General features: G+C 41.2%; 1 protein-coding gene across 4 annotated transcripts in view; it reads right to left on the reverse strand.

Moving 5' to 3' along the window:
• PATL1 (PAT1 homolog 1, processing body mRNA decay factor) overlaps positions 1 to 13,482 on the reverse strand; it is a 28,340-nt gene extending 14,858 nt beyond the window's left edge. For 2 of the 4 annotated variants that reach the window (XM_080911898.1, XM_080911899.1), the window contains exons 1-9: positions 13,383 to 13,482; positions 11,496 to 11,607; positions 5,919 to 6,136; positions 5,494 to 5,574; positions 4,813 to 5,007; positions 3,812 to 3,913; positions 3,167 to 3,256; positions 2,621 to 2,838; positions 1,304 to 1,393 (exon numbers count right to left, since the gene is read on the reverse strand). In XM_080911898.1, the coding sequence (XP_080768024.1) occupies positions 1,304 to 1,393; positions 2,621 to 2,838; positions 3,167 to 3,256; positions 3,812 to 3,913; positions 4,813 to 5,007; positions 5,494 to 5,574; positions 5,919 to 6,136; positions 11,496 to 11,607; positions 13,383 to 13,397 (1,121 nt within the window). In that variant the 5' untranslated portion in view covers positions 13,398 to 13,482. Of the gene's footprint in view, positions 1 to 1,303; positions 1,394 to 2,620; positions 2,839 to 3,166; positions 3,257 to 3,811; positions 3,914 to 4,386; positions 4,461 to 4,812; positions 5,008 to 5,493; positions 5,575 to 5,918; positions 6,137 to 11,495; positions 11,608 to 13,382 lie in introns of those variants that run through there. The other 2 variants (XM_080911900.1, XM_080911901.1) reach the window with 2 other exon arrangements.
• Between the last annotated feature and the right edge of the window lie 6,132 nt (positions 13,483 to 19,614).

Genomic DNA, 19,614 nt, shown 5'->3' on the forward strand with positions numbered 1-19,614 from the left:
TTAGCTACAGCCTAAATCCTCCCCAAAGAGTGGTCTATTCAATACTTTTTCCAAATTAAGTACTGAGACACTTCAAATTTTGCTTGACTAATGATCCAAACCTATTATCTAATTTTAATCTTTATCTCTGATGTAAGTATTCTATCTCTTTAGTTTTAGAAACTACTCAATAAATTTTTTCTATTGAGTATAGAAAAATTTGATGTTTATTAGTGTTTTGCATTTCTTTTTTACAACAAAAATTTTTTTTCAGCTGTCTTTATTACTTGTTTGGCTTCTTCCCTTTTAAGGTCTGGGCCTTCAAGTGATTTACAAGCATGTATTATCAACACCTGGCAAGGCTTAACTTTTAATACAGTTAAAATGTACTAATCTTTCTCTATAAAGCTTATATTTGGAGTTTTGTTTTTAAATTAACATTAGTTTCCTATATTATAAAACATTATAAAATCACCTCATATAGAAGGCAGAGGCGTATCCTACTATCTTTAGTATTTGAAGCCTACCATAGTTTGGCCATACAGCCAGGGCCACATATACAAAAATATACTTACATTTGAATGAAGAAGGAATAATGAGAGGCAAAGACCTTTGGGCTCACATAACACCTACATTTCAAGCTGGCTACTGTCTTAAGGTTACTTCTGAATTAGAAGTTAAAGGTAGTTAAGAGGAGGATTATAAATTTGAAAAAAAATGTCAGATCTCAATTATAATTATTATTTAAGGTCAACATAACTGTAACTATGAATGTGCTGATTAAAATCGATCATGTGAACCAAATAGCTCAGTCTTTGAAGCGTTTGCCATCAAGCCTAACATCCTGAATTCAGTTCCTGGGACCCATGTGTTGGAAGAAGAAATCTGACTGTCACATACAATAAGTAAATAAGTGTAGCAGAGAAGTATTATTTAGAGCTAGCATAGAGTGGACAGAGCTATCTCTCTTTATAGCTTATGGGGCTACTGACAGAATATTCACACATGACATACATTCTACCTCCCCCCAAAAAGAACCAAGGGGCCAGGAATAAGGCTCAGTGGTTGGGGCACTTGACAGATGAGTTCAATCCCCAGAGCCAACTTGGTGGAAGGTAAGAACCAATCCTCCAAGCTGTCCCTGACCTAATGTACACACATGTGCAGCATAAAATAAATGTAATAAAACAAAACACAAAAGGACAGCATTCAGGCCAACAAAATAAGCTCCATACTAAGTACATGTAGTTTAAAAAAAAAAAAAAAAAAAGCAGCTCAAGTCAATGGGCTCCTCTTACAAGTCAGGAGACTGACAGATACTCACTTTCGACTCTGCAGCTGCCGCTGATGCAACAGGCGCCGGTGCTGTGGATGGAGGTGAGTTGTGTCTGCTCTAAACATTGGGGCCTGAGGTCTAAGAAAAAAAGGAAAATGGGTTTTCATTATCTCATCTTAATTAAGTTCATTTTAAAAAGGGTTGTCAATACAGCATAACTTCACATAGGTTCACTCAAGGGATAGCCAATGTATTATATAAAGGGCCTTTTAGAGGGAAAGCCATACTTTTGTATTTCTTCACAATGACCAATGCTCAAACCCAAGAGGGCAACTATGAAACAGTGCACTAGTACTAGAACAATTTTTTATTCCTAATATTTTTTAAAAGATTTATTTATAATGTATAATTTTTTTTTTTTTGTGGGACTGGGATAGAAAGAGTATAGGTGGTAGTTAATTTTACATGTCAATGTGACCAGCCACAATACCCAAGTTTACCAAACCCTTGTATAGAAACTGTCATGAAAGCATTTTATAGACATTTACACTTATAATCCACTGACTCTAAGAAGCTGCTTTCCCTTAATGTCCGAGTGTAGAGGAATGCTAGGTCAGTGAGGTGGGAGTGGGTGGGTGAGGGAACACCCTCATAGAAGCAGGGTAAAGAGGATGGGATGGGGGTTTGCAGAGGGGAAACAGAGAAAGGGGACAACAGCTAAAATGTAAATACATAAAATATCCAATTTAAAAAAAAGCCTCAGGAAATAAAGTTCTGCTGAGTATCTAGCCTACTGGCTGACGTTAATCAAGTTCAAGACTGCAATGTGACTCTACATGGATTTCCAATCTGCCAGTCAGTTCCTTGGAATAAATTAACTTCCCCCACAATTATGCATATTTTATTGATGTTTCAGTTAGAAACACAAACTGCTGTGATTTACATAAGACACAATTTTACCAAAGCAGAAGCCAAGTCAGTATCCTTAACAAACCATGATAGAAGTAAGCAACTAAGCTGGCACTGAGATCAGCTCGCTTCTTGATTTGTTTGCACCTGATATTTGTGGCAATTCTTCAGTCATTAGCACGGTGTATTTCACTCCATGAGTGTTTGCAAAATGGCATGGAGTGAAATTTCAGAAAAAGTAAAAGAAGCAGGTAATTTATCACGTGCAAAGGAAGCATGACACTCCTGAGAGGAGTGTATATAGCCTGAGACTCAAGCAGTTCTCTGACAACAAGAATCCAGGGACTCCTCAAACACTGTACTGAGCAATTATCCCAAACGAGATTATGAAACTTTGACAGTATAAAACCAAAAGGGATGGCTGACAATGAATCGCCAGAGGCATGTTTTGTATACCTTAGGTTTTGGAGGTGTGGTCCTGGGCCAGGAGGATGCTGCTGTGGAGGTGGTGTAGCAGGGGGTGGAGCATTAAAGAAGGCACGGAAGCCTGGGGCTGGGGGAAGCATCTGCCCAACACGTCCTTGTAGCAATTTAGGATTCATGGCAGCCAGTGGGCTACCAACAAATCCAGGAACCCGTGCAAACTGGCTGGGAGACATTCGTCCAGGCTGTAGCTGCAAAGAGGGATAAGATCTTTGACGTAGAAGAATTTGCAATCCTCACTGGTCCCACCCACCTTTGTGAGAGGGGCTTATATTGTGTATTTCAGACTGTTTGGGAACTCATGTATAGCCCAGGATGGCCTCAAATGCATAATCCTAACGCAGCCTCCTAAGTGTTGGGAACATAGGCACACACCATCAAAAAGTAAAGTTCCCATTAATAATTTCAATCGAGAAAACAAAAAGGGGGCAGGGAGAAGTAGCTAACAGTGAAAGAATAAGGTGTCAAGCAATCTTAGGACAGCAGGATTATTTTTATGGGTTCACACCGTAGGCTTACCTGTGCTCCTCCAAGAATCTGTGCTCTCTGCAGGGGACTGAGTACTGGAGGAACACTGGGAGGAAAAGGGTGGCCCAGGAGGGAGGAGTTCTAAGGACACAAAAAGGAATATTACGCTCCTATTACTGAACAAGCAAATCAATATGAAGCAAACTCAGTATAAATTTGGTATAAAATTAGATATTAAAAACTCCCAAACTGGTGAGCCTTATATCAGAAAAGAATGCTAGAAATTATGAAACACCATGTCCATGTTACTGAAAAAGACAGCAGTAGAATGAAAGGCTCAAGCAGCAGAAACCAGAATCTTTCTGTGCTTTTTCCTTTTGTTAAGACAGAGTCTTGCGACATAAGTAGCTCAGCTTGAAATTTACTTGCTATGTAGACCAGGCTAGCCTGAAATTAAGAATGATTTTGCCTTAGTCTCCTGAGTGGTAGGATCACAGGCATAGACAGCAATGCCCAGCTGAGCTTAGAATCTTAAAGTGGCAAGAAACAGAAGTACACTTCTGCCTTTTGATCTTGGGACTAAAAATTCTAGAAAGTAAGAGAGAGATCACAACACATAAAATCTAGGAAATGTCAGCTCTACTACATACTAAAGGTGATCATTAAACAGTCCTGTTATATTGTAAAGGGACATACCGGGACACTGCAGAGCTGGTTTGGAGACATCCTCTCACCATAGGGAGCAGGATAACGTGGTGGCATTGGGGGCCGAACATGAACAGGCTTCGGACACAGAATCTATTAGGACAAACACATACAGAACTACATTCAATGAAATCAGTCTTTAGCCTTCCTATACTCCCTCCCCTCAAGTACTGGTAGAGACACAGAACTCAATGCAAAACCCTACTTCTAAGCAAATTGCTCTGGCTATGGGCTCAAAAAGAGAACCTTCAATAACTTCCACTCACAAATCAGTTTCATCTCAATTGAAGATGATTTAGCTAATTCTCCAGTATCCCCACCCTTCCATGCTATCTGAGGGAAGTACCAGCAGACATTCTGACTTGAAAATTTTCTCCAAGAGGATGTGTTTTGGTTATATCGAGGGAGAAGGAATGATAAGAAAGCTGGAGGATTAACTAAGTCCTATTCTGAAGCCTCAGTGATATGGCCGCCATGCTCAGCAATGTTGTGATACATTGTGACTCCACCATTTCTTAGGATATTGAGCCTAACTAGGCCATACCAACACCACCCTCCCCCCATACCTTCCAAATTGGCCTTCCTTTTCAGCTGCTGGTTTCAGGTGGAGGAAAGTCTATGGAACAGGACTGCACAGGCTCTAGGGAAAGCAGGGATATCTTAAAGGTAAAAAGGGATGTGGACAATTCTGAGTGTTCCCACTCCCCCCAGCTTTCAGTATTCTTTCTGCTAATGTACCCGGCAGCCAGCAAAACACTTAAAAAAAGGATATATGTACTAATGTGGCAAACTACTCTTTTCTCCCCCAGTTAAAAGGTAGCAGCAGCAGCAGCAGCAGCAAATGGTATTAGGGAATGTGTCTCATTTATACTAACTTCTCTAATTGACTATTCTTTTAATGCCTACCCACAACATCCACCCTCCTCCCAGAATCCCAAATAATTTTGCCCAGATTCCCAATATCCTGGGCTGTGTACGTTAATGAAAGGTACCTGTTGGTTGAAGGTGGGAACAGCCATCTGCTTAGGTGGGGTGCCTATAGGAACAGCTCTAACGGGAGGACTTCCAATAATAGGTGATGTTGACCGCCTTGGTAAAGCTCGCTCAGAAAGGTCCCGATCATCTTCTGGGCCCTGTGGGGGCCTCTGAGGCAAGGCATATTCTAATACAGACACTGTAGGCATTTCCTAATTGAGGAAGTGGTTACAAATGATAGAGAAATTAGTTAACTTGCAATATTTTAATAATCTCTATAGATGCCATTCAGAAATTATCTTAATTTTAACTCATACTCAGTAAAAGTCATCCTTTGGTATATAATTCTCTGACTTTTAATAAATACATACACCATTTTTATCATTCCCATAAAATTCCTTTGCATTACCCTTTTGTAATCAGCCTCTGGCCTTGTGCCCCAACACTGTCAAACAATCAGTCCTTGATGTGCAGTTTTGACTAGATTTTTAACTAACTCAAATCATACACTGACATCTATGAGTTCTAACAACTCCCTCTCAGCCTTTAAAACATGAGGGATGAGGAAGGGAGCATTAGCAGTCAAGGTAACAATGATGAACATATAGACTTGTATATGATTACAAGAAAAAGGTGACAACAGGAGCCAACTTATCTGTGGCCGTGAGTCATCCTATCTGAAGAGGAATGCTTAATACCTGAGCAAGCAGTGGTCCACGGATTCGCCTCAGAACTTCAGATCCATCCCAGATGCTGGAATTCAGACTTCCTGGTTGAGGCTGCCAAAAGAGGAATGGTGTGGCTCTCAGACCTTCACTATTGGGGAATAAGCTATAGTGTCCCAGAATACACAAGACTCACCAACTTCATTTACAAAGTTGCCAAATTCAGGAATTATCAGCCTTTTGATTTGTTTTCTTTTATGAGATAGGGTCTTATTCTGAGCCCAGGATGTCCTTGAACTTGCTAAATAGCTAGGCTAATTCCAACCCACAGTTATCTGCATGCCCCAGCCTCCCTATTGCTGGGATTACAGGTGTGTGCAACCCTACCTGACCAATTAATACTTTCTATGGTGTTATTAAACAGAAAATAAATGACAAAGCTCAGTACTTTAACTTACTTGTAAAACTGGCCTGGTCTGCACTGCCCTCATGATAGCTGGATCTTCTAGCTCATTTTCAATCACCATCTTACTGAGCCTTTCTGCTAGATTCTCCTCATGGTCACCCAACAAGTCCATCTCATCTCTCTCTCCATTGCCTGTTTGTTCATCAGCTGCCACAGGTAGTTTCTCTTCCAACTCAGCCAGGCGCTCATGTGCTTCCTGCCAATCATCATCTGTAAGACAGGTCAGTTTAAGAAATGTAGCTCAGCTGCCCAGGATGGTGCATGTCTTTAATCCCAGCACCTCGGAGGCTGAGGTAGGTGGATGTCTGTGAGCTCTGGGTCAGCCAGGCCTACATAACAAGTTCTAGACCAGCTAGAGTAGCACAATGAGACCCTGTCTCAAAAAATTAATTCTCTCTCTCCTTCCCCACCCCCATCTACCTATCTTACAGAAACAAAAGGGTGTTATACTATTTTAAGTTTCTGAAAGCTGACATGGGTCTGGAGAACTGGCTTAGTGGCTAACAGTACTTGCTGTGTAATAATGAAGACTGGAGTTTTGATCCTAGCACCTGTATAACCCCTGAAAACCAAGCTTTTGGATCAACCAACAGTTTACAATATCAATTAAAGGTAAATCTGAACACTAGACTGAAACTGATTTCTAAACTGAAGACAGAGCTTTATACTAATCTGTATTATCTTTGAGATCTTATGTGTCAGTCAAAAACTTTAGGAAAAAGTAAAAACCTATAGTACTAACAAAAGACTTTCTTTTAAATTTTAACTGCCATCTTCTGGGCCAGTGGTTCTCAATCTGTGAGTTGGGACTCCTTTGACAAACCTCTCTCTCCAAAATCACTTACATTATTATTTATAACAGTAGCAGAATTACATTTATGAGGTAGCAACAAAATAATCTTTTGATGAGGGTCACCATAACAAAAGAAACTATTAAAGGGTCACAGCATTAGGAAGGTTGAGAACTTGGAATCTAAGCCTTTGAATCTGCTTTATTCAGTATGTTAAGCCTCTATTATATGATGAGCACTGTGTACATAACAGGGATGTTACCCTCACATTTCTCTCATTCACAAAGACAAATACAGAAAATAAACACAATGAATAAGCAAATGACACACCGCATTAGAAGAATATTCTATTGCACATGGAATAAAGGCTGACTAAAAATAAAAATAAATGGATGGTCAAAGACAAGTCACACTGTGGAGATGCCAACAGAATCAGGATTTTAAACTCTCTCTCGCTACAATGTATCTTGAATATCTTCTCATGTATACATGCAAGATATAACTACTGATTTTTCCTCATTCTTTTTAACTACTATATATGAACTCATTCTATCAACAAATTGTAATTTAGCTTATTCCCTAGAAAAATATTCAGAGGATTTAAAACCACATTGAAAGAAACATGATGGGTATCTTAGACTCAAGTATTTGTGAAGGCTATCTTGCTTTTAGGGCCAGGCTATGAATTTTAAACTTACTGTTTATCAAGTAGAAATGTATCACATGCATAATACCAATGATCGAAAAAACTATGCAAGTAGGACTTCTAAATTCAAGATTTTGGTGTCAGAGTACTTAAGGCCTTCTATTTTAGAACTCTGTGAAAGATCAGAACATATTAGTCCCATTAGGGTGTTCATCAAGTCATCTTTCATGTGTAGTTTTAACTAAATGCATGGTCAACTGACACTTTTTCTTGAAATGTCACCTTATAGAAAATAATTTAAGGAGCCACCTTATTATGAGAAGCTCTGAAAAAGACACCTTGTTGTACTCACAAGGGAAAAATACACTTCAGACAGAATTTATAGAATTTGGCCAGGTGATAATAGGCACATGCCTTTAATCCCAGCACTCACAGGCAAGCGGATCTTTATGCATTTAAGGCTAGGCTGGATTCCAGGACACCCACTTGGGAGCTGGTTCAGTGGATAGAGCATTTGCTATACAGGCATGAGGTCAAGAATTCAAATCTATCTCTAGCAACCCATAAAAAAACCCTGAGTGGGTATCCAATCTGTAATTCCACAGGTAATAGGGTTGGTGGGAGGAATCCTGGGGCCAAGTTGGCTAGATAGACTAGCATACTCTGGATTCTGCTGGGGACTTCCATCTCAGTAAGATGGTGAGTGATTGAGGAAGTGTACAATATGCCCGTGTGCTCCACTTTGTGCGAATAAACAGCAGAACGTTTTTGTTTCCAATGTAACCTCCATATCCTCACACATGAACACACACATACATCACACAAACACATATAATAAAAAGTGAAATTAACAACTCCACACACATACAGCAAGTATATACAAATGAACTAAAACATGAACAAAAATAAACTAAAAAAATATAGTTGTTTAATTATATGCCAGTGTTTGACCTAAGTATAGCATTGGTCAAATAGATAATAAAAAAGGAAGGAGATATTCCTTCACCTAATAAACCAGTGTACCCCAGTGAACTCTTCCCATAAGAGGAGGGAAGTGGAGGGGGGAAGGAACATGGAGCTCTTCCAAATAAAAGTGGTTCAGACTTCCCCAAATACATCTGCATTACAACCAGTAGTTCACATTAATTGTATTAGTTAGTTTCTGAACCCCTTGGTCACCGTGCTTCCTTATTGTTAAAATTAGGAAAATGCTGGGACTAAGGATATAGCTCAGGGTAAAGCACTTGCCTTCTGTGGTGTTGGTCCAATCGTTAGTACAGAGAAAACAAATAACAAATATTGCTATAAATATTAATAAATGTTAATTATTGAGAATGGAACCTATGACCACCAAGTGTAATCTTTTTTCCCCTCTGAGATTGGGTTTCTCTGTATAGCCCTGGCTGTCCTGGAACATACTCTATAGACCAGATTGGCCCAAAAATCAGAGATCTACCTGCATCTGCCTCATAAATGCTGGAATTAAAGGTGTGGACTTCCACATACTGTTTAAGTGTAAACTTATTTTCAGATAATGAATAGGAATTACAGTAACACCATTTGTTACTCTGAGATAAACTTCTTTTATGCAGAAGACAAAGATTAAGTTTCTCATAGAAAGGTAACAACAGAATTTCTGTAGCCAGTGACCTAAAGTATCCACTATGCTAACAGGTATTGTTCAAGGTGCTGACCCCACTATTGCAAACTATCAAATCAACATTTTACACATTGGTTTAAACTCTGTATCCCCTCTGTCTATAATGTTTTTTCAGATCAACTTAGAAAGCAATTTTTTTCTATAACAAAGATGTAAGGAATTAAGAATTTCAGTTTACCAGCCTAGTAGTGCTGGCACACACCTTTAACACTGGTACTTGGTAGGCAGAGGCAGGTGGATCTTTGAGTTCAAGGCCAACCTGGTCTAAAGAGTTCCAGTACAACCAAGGAAATACAGAGAAACCCTATCATAAACAACAACTCCACCCCCACAAAAAAGCCAAAACAAAACACCAAAAACCAAAATCAACCAACCAACTCACCAACCCCAAAAACAAACCACACACCCCCCTCAACTAGCTACCCCACCCAATTTCAATTTATAAAGTTGACCTTTGGAAAGCTTTTCTGCATTATAGTGTTTGTTGACCAAGAAGTTCTTAACCACTCTGTGCTTTAGGTGCCTAGTTACCCAGCTGCCTCTCTATTCAACCAAATGTTCTTCACATGCACCAAGGACCATCACCTGATAACATGACACAGGTCTACAGACCTGCGTATTCTTCTCAGGTCAGGGTGTTCCTATCTTGTGATGACAAACAGAAATGTAAGGGACTGGAGAGGCTACACTGTCAAAACTCTAAATGTCAGTGAGAAGGCAAAGATCATTCTATCAAGAATTGAGAAAATACTGTGCTGTCTCATCTTAGTAAAGTATGTTGATCATATGCAAAGATTTTTAATACCAAAGAACTTGCTGGAAATGGTAACATTCTATACAGTATTTTAATAGAAAAATCTAGACACAAGCATATACCATTGTAGTTTTTACTGTATTTTAGAGGTTACTGCTAAACTACCTTCTAAATACAATTTGCAATTCGTATCACCTCTCAGTGCTTGTAATTCTAATCTACATAGCTTCCCTTGCTATCTCCATGGAGACAGACAACAGCATCTTGGATCATGCCATTCTCCTGAACAATCTCATCTCCTAATTCTGGCTATCTTCCAAGATTCTTTAACTCTTGTCTCTACTGAGCACAGCTTCTACTGTCAGCGTATTTCTTGCTGCTCATCCTCAGGACAGTAGTGGTTTTCTACTGATTTTTGTAAGACAAAAACAAACCTTTCCATTTTTGCCATTTCATTTAACTGTGAGCCTTGAAGACTTTAAACTGTTTAAATTATTGCAAAATCAGTATCCACTGTAAGATTTTTAAAGCTTTTTGGTACTGAAAACCTTGGGATAACCCACTATTGCTGTATTTTTCCTGGCTTTATTATTTAACTTGTTGTACAGACTGAACTTCGGTAATTCTGAAGAAATCACAACAATCTACATGTACCCCGACCTGAACACTGATTGCTGCATTCCAGCAGGTGAGGCAGGAATGTCTACATTTCAGGTATTCATATGTATACTCTACCTGTTCTTTATAAACTTTCTCTTAGTCTCTGAACTTGTTCTAAGTATTTTTATTAATTTATGAAGACATTTTATCATCCAAATTCTTTGTATAGTGTTTCCACTGTACTGAAAAAACTTCTGAGAGTAGAAATTATTATGCAATATACTAGTGATAGCCTCCCACTTTTGAGGGGGTGTGTGAGACAAAGTTCCTCTGTATAGCTGTGGCTATCCTGGAACTTACAAAGCTCTTCCTACCTCCCAAATGCTGGGATTAAAGGTATGTACTGCCTGGCTTTTCCTACCCTTTTTTTGGGACACAGTTTTTCCCCATGTAGTCTAGGCTAGCCTAGAACTCAAGTTCTTCCTCTACCTGATTGTGGTAAAGTGAATTTTAAAATGTATTACATACTAGATCAGAATTTGATACATCCATTAGTTTTCCTTGCATTCTTTACAAACACATTACTTTCAACCTCATTTTAATGTCTACTTTTCCAACGTTGTATATTCCTTATACTAGAAATCTAGAGCTACAAGGAATTGGGAATACTTGTCATTATAGGCGAGGCAAAGAGGCCCAAGTGAGCAGAACTGAAGATGAACTGTTATAACTTAATGAAGGCTGGATTATATAAACAAAACTGGGTCAGAAAAAACACCCAGCTCACAAGTCTGACAACCTGAGCTCAATCCCTAGAACACAGTTGGATGCACTGGTCAACATCTATAATCCTAATATTCCTACTTCGGGACAGGAGACAGAGACACAAGAATGACCCAAATCTCTGGGTGACCTGGCCTGAAATATGTAGCTCTGTGGAAGAAATGAGAGATCTTATCTTAACAAGGTTGAATGTGAGCTCCAACTCCTAAGGTCTTCTATGGCTTTCACAAGATAGCCATGGCACATGCTTACCCACACCCACACTCATGCATACACAGAAAACTCGTATTAGAGGTTGACTTAACACCAAATACAGTATAAAAGATGTCACTTACCAACTGCACCTGACCCAAATGTATCATCATTAAATTGATCAATTTCTTCATCTTCTTCTCCCAGACCCTGAAATGCATCTTCATCTTCATCTAGAGGACAATCCTCCAAAGACTACAACAAAACAAAACAAAACAAATGATCAACTTCTCATTACATTTATGTAGACATTTAAAGTTGGGCCTTTTTAATGACCTTAACATTTTAAGGCTTATAGATGAACACACTGTTTGAAATAGTGGTAGTAATAAATGAACACTTTATTATCTAGAGTTTCCTGTAACTTTTCCAACAAAATTACATATTCCTCACTACATCCATGTCATTTTCCCAACGCTATTAAATCTGTCCATCTTTCTTCCTCTTTCCTGTAGGACTAAACTCTAGGCAGGAAACAGAATGAAGTCATTTTCAGCTATAATTTAAGCATTAAAAAATAATCGCAACTTCTTGTTCTATCTACTTTTTCAAAGTTGTCTTATAGGCAACTTGAAAAAAAATTTAAATTTATTTTCTATGCATTGGTGTTTTGCCTTCACACACGTGTATGTGACAGTGCAAGCCCCCTGGAACTGTAGTTACAAGTTGTGAGCTGCCATTTGAGTGGTGGGAATTGAACCCAGGGTTTGTGAAATAGCAGCCATCTCTCCAGCCCCAACACACCTTTTGAGGACCTACTATGTCTAAGACTCTGCACTAGGCACTAAACCCTGATCTCTTAAGCTGTAATTCTGAACCAAATACAACTTGATGAAAAAAATTTGTGTGAAGATCAGACAAGGAAAATATTTGAGAAAGCTGAATAAAAGCCAGAATCATCACATCTTGGGTATGTTCTACTTTATTTTGTTTTAGTTAGTATTTCTCTAAATACAGGCTGGCTTAGAACTGATTCTCCTGCCTCAGCCTCCAGGGAGTAAAGATCACTGGACAAGCTTGGTATATTCTAATTTCGATCATTTCTCCCAATTCAGACTTATTCAGTTTACCAAGTTTTTTTTTTTTTTGCTTCTGGCAATTTCTATTCACAGTATCTCATTATCTCTTCATATTTATACAAATGTAAAGTCAAGCATTCTACCGTTTTCAATGTTCAAAGATTCCAAATTGGAATTCCACACTCTAGTAAAACAGCTTGTGATATAACTTACCTGGGAACTTTTAAGGGCCTTTCTACCCAACCTTCCTCCCCTAAAGAACCAGCCCTGCAACTGCCTCCACAGCAGAAGCAACCTCTAGCAACTCTATGAAATCAGTGATCTACTGGACCAAATCAGAATGACTCAGTAAGGATTTCCCTAGCCCAGTCTCCAAACTACGTTGGTCAAGGTCACACAGCAGTGACGGTCACCAAACCCACACTTTCCTCCATTCACCTAGAAGGAAGGTCTGCTGGACACGCCCCCCTCCCCACTCCGAGCCTTCTGTACCAGCCGATCCAAGTCTCATCCTAAGGGCCAGTCCCTGCCCCTCCACCCGACGGCTGCCCGCGTGCACAGGGGTGAGTGTAACCCCGGAGAAGGGGTTCCGGGTGCAGGGCGGGAAACGCTTCCGTGGGTACTCCCCGGGGATTTTTGCCTCAGGAAAAGCCACCGGGTAGAAGCGATGCAGGTCTCCAAGGCAGCTCTGCGAGCAGAGGCGCAAGGAAAGGGTCAGGTTACCGCACTTAACGGGCTCTCCCTGCCGCAAACCAGCGGCCCGCTCTCGCCAGTCCCGCCCGCCCCCAGGTGCGCTCCAAGCTCCACCCGAGCCCCGCAGCCGAAGCGGGGTCCCCAGCTGCCCGCGCCCTGCCCCCTCCTCAGCCGCACAAGACCCGCGCGACCGTCAGCAGAGGAAAAAAAAGGGGCGCGCGGGCGAGGGAGGGGTCACTTCCGGTCGCAGCCACTCACCTCGTAGCGGAACATTCTTGGGGAGGGGGAAAGGGAGCGGGGAGGGGAGTGGGGGGGAGGGAGGGAAAGAAGCGCCGACTCCCCGGGCTGCTCCGCGCGCGCGGGTCTCCCACCGGCTCGCGACCCCTGGCCGCCGCCGTACGCCGGAGCGTGCGTGGGGACGTGCGCAGGCGCGCCTCGGGCTGGGCGGACGCCCCGGCGGCGGCAGCTGCGCGGGGACAGATTTGGCGTCTGGCTTCCTAGTGTGAGCGGCGGGAAAGAGATCCCTAGACGAGGCACTGCGCACGCGCGGTCCGTCGGGGGATGACCCAGAGAGTCTGGGCTTGCGGCTCCTCCTCCGTACTCCCAGCGGCACCCTTGCGCGGCGCTTTTAAGTCACGAGGTTCCCGTCATTGACTGGGCGGAGAAAAGCCTTGTGAATGTCACAGGATCCGCCCCCAAAGCGTCTCAGCTGAGAAAATCCGGGTGGGTTCATTTAACGTCCACTGTCCTTCTCGGGGTGCCTTGACTTTTCTATGAGGGGGGCAGTAGTATGGAAAGTCAGTGTTCTTGGAAAGGGACAGGTCGCTGGCTGAATCAGTAGGGAGGCCAACGCTGTGATTGATAGAGGCCAAAGTGTTGACAGCGTCTGTTTTTAGGAAAAAGATGAAGGCCATTTAAGGAGGGTTATCTAAGGTGATATTTTTAGATGCCAGGCGCGTCAGGACGTTGGGAAGCGGGAGAGCCCTAATGGGCCGTGCAGCCTTGGGGCTGGGGTCACCGCAGCAAGGTCGGTGAGCTTGGGTGCAATGTAGACAGCCATTTCCGCTGAGGATCAAGCCCAGCGGGTGCGCGTTCAGCTTGCAAGCTTCAGCACCCTGGTTCTAGAAGTCTGCTTTGGTCCATTATTGCCTCTAGTGAGTCCCTTTGAGTGGGTGTCTTAATTTTTATTTTATTTTTGAAACAGGGTTTCTCTGCATAGCCCTGTCTGTTTTGTTACTATGTTCTTTCATAGATCCCGTCTGCCTCTGCCTCATGAGTTTGGATTAAAGGGGAACAATGTCACTCACTATTGCCCGGCTCCTGTCTCACCTGGGAATTAATGGTGCATTTTAATTCCTTAACACGTTACTGTAAACGTGACTGGATTAATCAACTAGCTTACTATAAGCATTGGATTTGAAAATAGAAGTTCTGGATTGGGAAACGCCTGTTTTTCCACTGCTATGAGAAACTGGGCATGCTTTTCTAAACATCTGACCCTTCAAGTTTTCTTTCATACAATAGGTATAATTAGATCTACCTCAACCAAGTAGTCATGAAATAGTTACATTCTCTGCTCTAACTAGATATAGCCTTAAACCACCCACTGGAAAGTGTTGCAAAGTTGGCAGCTAAAATGTCTAAATTCCCAAATCTAATAATCACTTAAGAGCAAATAGACTTGACTCTTAAGGAGAAGGCTAGGTAAGCTAATAACTGGTTTTGAAGAGATATGAAACATGTGTGAGGTAACAGGTTTTCAGTTATCAAGGTACTGAGAGGCAAACTCTGGTCAGACTTATTTTTGTAAGCCTGCTGCCCTTCATTTACAAAATGTCTCCGGCTTGCTACTATTTACTAGTTTTGTGTTGTGACCAAAATCCCTGAGCAGACAGTTTAAATGGGGGAGAAGTTAATTTTGACTCGGGGTTTCAGAGTGCTTGTCCCTAGCATGTGGAGTGGGAGCATGTGGCAACGGGTATTTGTTTCTTGTGTGAGGAAAAAAAAAAAAAACCCTGAGATATAGAAGAGCTTTAAGATTCAGCTTCCAAGGGACACCAGCTTCCACTTCCTCTACTAGGCCTCTGATCTTCCAGGACTTCCAAGTAATGGCATTACAATTGCAAGCCTTCATAGTTTGAATCAATCATTATATAATCATTATATCTAGCCACTAGATTACAGTGCTCAAGATCTAATTTTCTCTGACAACGTCTTCAGACATACCAAGACATATGCCTCACTGATCTCTTAGGAATTACTTTATCCACTCAAGATGGCCGGAGTTGGCATCACCTGTCGTAAAAGATCTGTAAGGTTATAAAGGAGACCTTTGGTCCTTGAAGCATGAAAATATTTATTTATTTATTTTTTATTTATTAGTTTTAGTTTCTTGATACAGACTCTTTCTATATACCATAGCCCTTCCCATCCTGAAACTCACCATGTAGACTTCAAACTCACAGAGATCTGCTTGTCTTTGCCTCCCAAGGACTGGGACTAAAGGTGTGTGCTACCGTGTCCAATTTATTCTACACATTTAAACAATAAGTTTGGTGATACCACATAATGTTTTCTGGTCATTTAGAAATAAATAGTAAACAGAAAAAAATTATGTTCAGAAACCAAAGAGATCCACCCAGTTTGTGAACTAATCAAGAAGGCAATTAAAAGTAGAAATATTTAAAACTGCATGATAAACACATTGATGCATCAAAGTCAGGCACATGGGAGCTCATGCCGAGAGCCTCAGAACGTTGGGAGGTGAGGGCAGAATCTGGAAGTTAAGGTCATCCTCAATTTCAGGGTCACATGAACTGCTCCTCCCCCTCCAAAAAACCCCTCCAAAACTAAAAACAAAACCTACCAGTTTTAGGATACAGCTGAAGTACAAAGTAGGAAATTACCCACAAGAAAGTATAATTTTCTACGAGAAAAGGAGGACATTTTGTGTATTAGGAGTCTCTGGAGCAGTGGTTCTCAACCTGGGGGTCATAATTCCTTTTTGATATGACCCCCAGTGACCCTTTTTCATATCAGATATTTATATTATGATCTTTAAAGGTAGCAAAATTACAGCTATGAAGTAGCAACGAAAATTTTATGGCTAGGGTTCATCACAATGTGAGGATCTGTTTTCTTTTTGTTTTTTTAGATTTATTTATTATATGTAAGTACACTGTAGCCATCTTTAGACACACCAGAAGGCATCAGATCTAATTATAGACGGTTGTGAGCCACCATGTGGTTGCTGGGAATTGAGCTCAGGAACTCTGGAAGAGCAGCCAATGCTTCTAACCATTGAGCCATCTCTCCAGCCCGAGGATCTGTTTTAGAGATGGAAGCAATTAAGAAGGTTGAGAACCACAGCTTCAATAGAGAAAATATATGTTAAAAGAGGGCTTGATAGTTGGTTTATAGAATTCATTCTTGTAGTACACCAATAGCCAACTCACTAGGAAGCCCAAGATTTTAGTACTTGCTCAGTCTAGAAGGGCAGGTATCTCAGTCCCAATCTGACCCTGTCATCCTGGAGGATTTTTGGAGAGATAATGGTCTTCAGCCTATGTTGGAAGCATGAAGAAACTGGTTCTAAGATCAGCAGAGGAATGCACTTTTCCACAAGAGTAAAAGCACCTGGCAAAATGCAGTTTCATCTGTATGTCCTTTTTTTGAGGACTACTCATGGGTGAGTCTTCAGCACCTCAAATAATCTGATCACAAAAATCCCTGACAGCAGAGCCCAGAACTTTAGTCGACTCTGAGATTCAGTCACATTCACAACCAGAACTTAACTGTCATATACTAAATGTAAGTGAGATATAAAATAAATTCAAAGAAAGTACATGGAGAGATATAATGGAGCACAACAATTAGACGTAGCCAGATGGTGGTGGAAAACATTTCTGCTCAGGAGGCAGAGGCAGGAGATCACTGCCTCGTCTGCAGAGCAAGTACAGGACAGCCAGGGCTACACGGTGAAACCTAATCTGGAAACAAGCAAAACAAAGAATAAAAAAATTAAAGACGTAGAAAAATGTTTCAAATAAGATTTTTGTTGAGCATGGTGGCACACCCAGCATGTGGGAGGCAGAGGCAGGTGAATCTCTGAGTTAGAGGCCAGCCTGGTCTACAGAGCAAGTTCCAGAACAGCCAAGGATACACAGACCTTGTCTCAAAAAGAGCTGAGAAGGGGCCAGGTATAGTGATGGCATATCCATAATTACAGCACTCAGTCCTAGGTAGAGGCAGGAGCATCAGGAGTCAAAGAACACTTTATTGAAGTGTTGGAAGTAATCTGGCCTGCAAGAGAGAGACCCTGCCTTAAAACAAACAAACAGAAAGACTCTAAGCTGAGAAAGGGTATCATATATCACCATACTGTTAGAGGCCCCCAGACTTAGCATAACTAATGGCATCAAGGAAATACATTAATGCAACAAAACCCAGCATGCATCCAGACAGAAACAGCTGCCAAAACATGAACAAAGACCTAATCCACTGAAGTCCATCAAAGTTTCAAAGACTGGTAAAGTCCCTAAATAAACTGACCTTGCTTTTTGGCCCCTTTAGTGCCTCTTCTGGCCATCTGAGATGTGTTAATCCAGGGTGCAGTGTTTGTGCTTGAAAACTCACCTTGAAAAAGGCTCAGGACTATACTGAATTTGAAGACCAGCTAATAAAGTCTTTCTATTGGCTTAATGTTCAAGTAGTTTTTTCTGGCAGATCCCTCACAACAACATCAACCTTTGGATTTATGTTTTCTCCAGTCTTTAAAGGTATTCTTACTTGATACGTATATTATTCATTTTTAAGAACTTGTAAAACATATGGATATGGTGACACTTATCTTTAATCTCAGAACTCAGGAGGTGGAGGCAGGTGAATCCCTGTGAGTTTGAGGCCAGCTCTACATAATGAGTCCTAGGCCAGCCAAAGCCACATAGTAAGTCCCTGTCTCAAAAACAATATTGGGTGTTGGAGAATCTTAGCATCCACATGGTGGCTCACAACTGAAACTTCAGTTCCAGAGGATTGGATGCCTTCTTCTGATCTTCGAGAGTACTAGACATATACGAGGTATACAGCCATGGGTGAAGATGTGGCAGCCAGCCCTAACGACGGCATTGCAATTTTGTGTGCCCCCAAATGAATTGCCTTATCCCAGTCAGAGTACTTAGACCTGGGTAATAATTTACACAGGTTCCCTGTGATGACTAAAGAAACATACTATGGAGCTAGGCATCCCCTTTCCTCTGGAATACCAGGGAGGTCCTAGTGGCCTGCTGTTGAGATAAGACTAGGATGATGGGCTGTGAGGTTTTAACAGATACCTTTGCTTCTGTAAAACTGTCAACATGGGAAAAAGATGAAATGATTGTTTTATGACTGTATGGTGGGAAAGTAAGAAATAACAGAGAAGTAAAACAATGTACTTGCCCAGATGTGGATTCTGCCGATGTATTTAGTTTACTTTACTTGACTTAAAATATGATGACTTTATTGAGAGGCAGTGAAGGATAGAAGGAGAGACCAACTGGGAGCATCAGAGTCACTGTGAAGCTAAGGATGGCCTTGAATTTCTGACCCTGCATCCTCTACTTCCTAAATACTAAATTAATAGGCACATGACAACCATACACTTGCCTTTTTATTCTCACTTCTTACTTTCAAGACTCTGCTAGTTGTTAGACTACCTCCATTCCATAGCTTGAGGTTCTATATTCTGTCCTCAAAGTCACCAGCATAACTAACTCTTCTTTCCTGACTCTACTTAATATTGTCACATTTCTCTCCCCCTCCCTTTGTCTTCCTCTATTATGAAGACTCTGGGATGATATTGGGCATACCTGAGAAGCTTAGAATAAAGTTCCCATCCCAGGAGCTTTAACTTACAATTTCTTCTACAGTGTCAAGTAGCATACTATGTAGAGGCACAGCATGTGGTATGTGTCCTAGGTGTATTCAAAGTGAGTTTGATATTTATCCAGCATTGTGTTTCTTCCCTGTTGAGTTAGGTTGCTTATTATATAACTTTGATGTTTAGCTCAGGGGACAGTTACAGTTATTTAACGTGTACAGCACACCATCTGGATTCAGTGGATGAAAACAGAAACTATGTTTTTTTTAACAAATGAATCTAGGACTTGACCATGTCATGGGAACTGCTCATCTCCACGTCATGGGCCATGGTGCTGCCTGGAGGCTGAGAGGCAGTCATTTGTTGGGAGTGTGGAAATTTGATTTAGTATTTGGAAGTGGGTGCATCTGTCAGCTGAGAGACCTGAGGCTCTCAAACAGGGTTCTCGGCTAGGCACCCATAGCTTGTGGTTCCCAAATTTCTTTACGGAGTGATGACTGGGTTTCAAGGGCAAGTCCCCAAAGAGCAAGTGAGAAGACTACAATATTTATCACCGAGGTCTGAAAGAGAAAGGCAGTGTTCTCATTGTCAGGAGGTTGAGCAAAGCCTGTGGTGTTGGGAGAATCAGTG

This window comes from Micromys minutus, assembly GCF_963924665.1.
Source record: "Micromys minutus genome assembly, chromosome: 2".
Classification (NCBI taxonomy): Eukaryota; Metazoa; Chordata; class Mammalia; order Rodentia; family Muridae; genus Micromys; species Micromys minutus.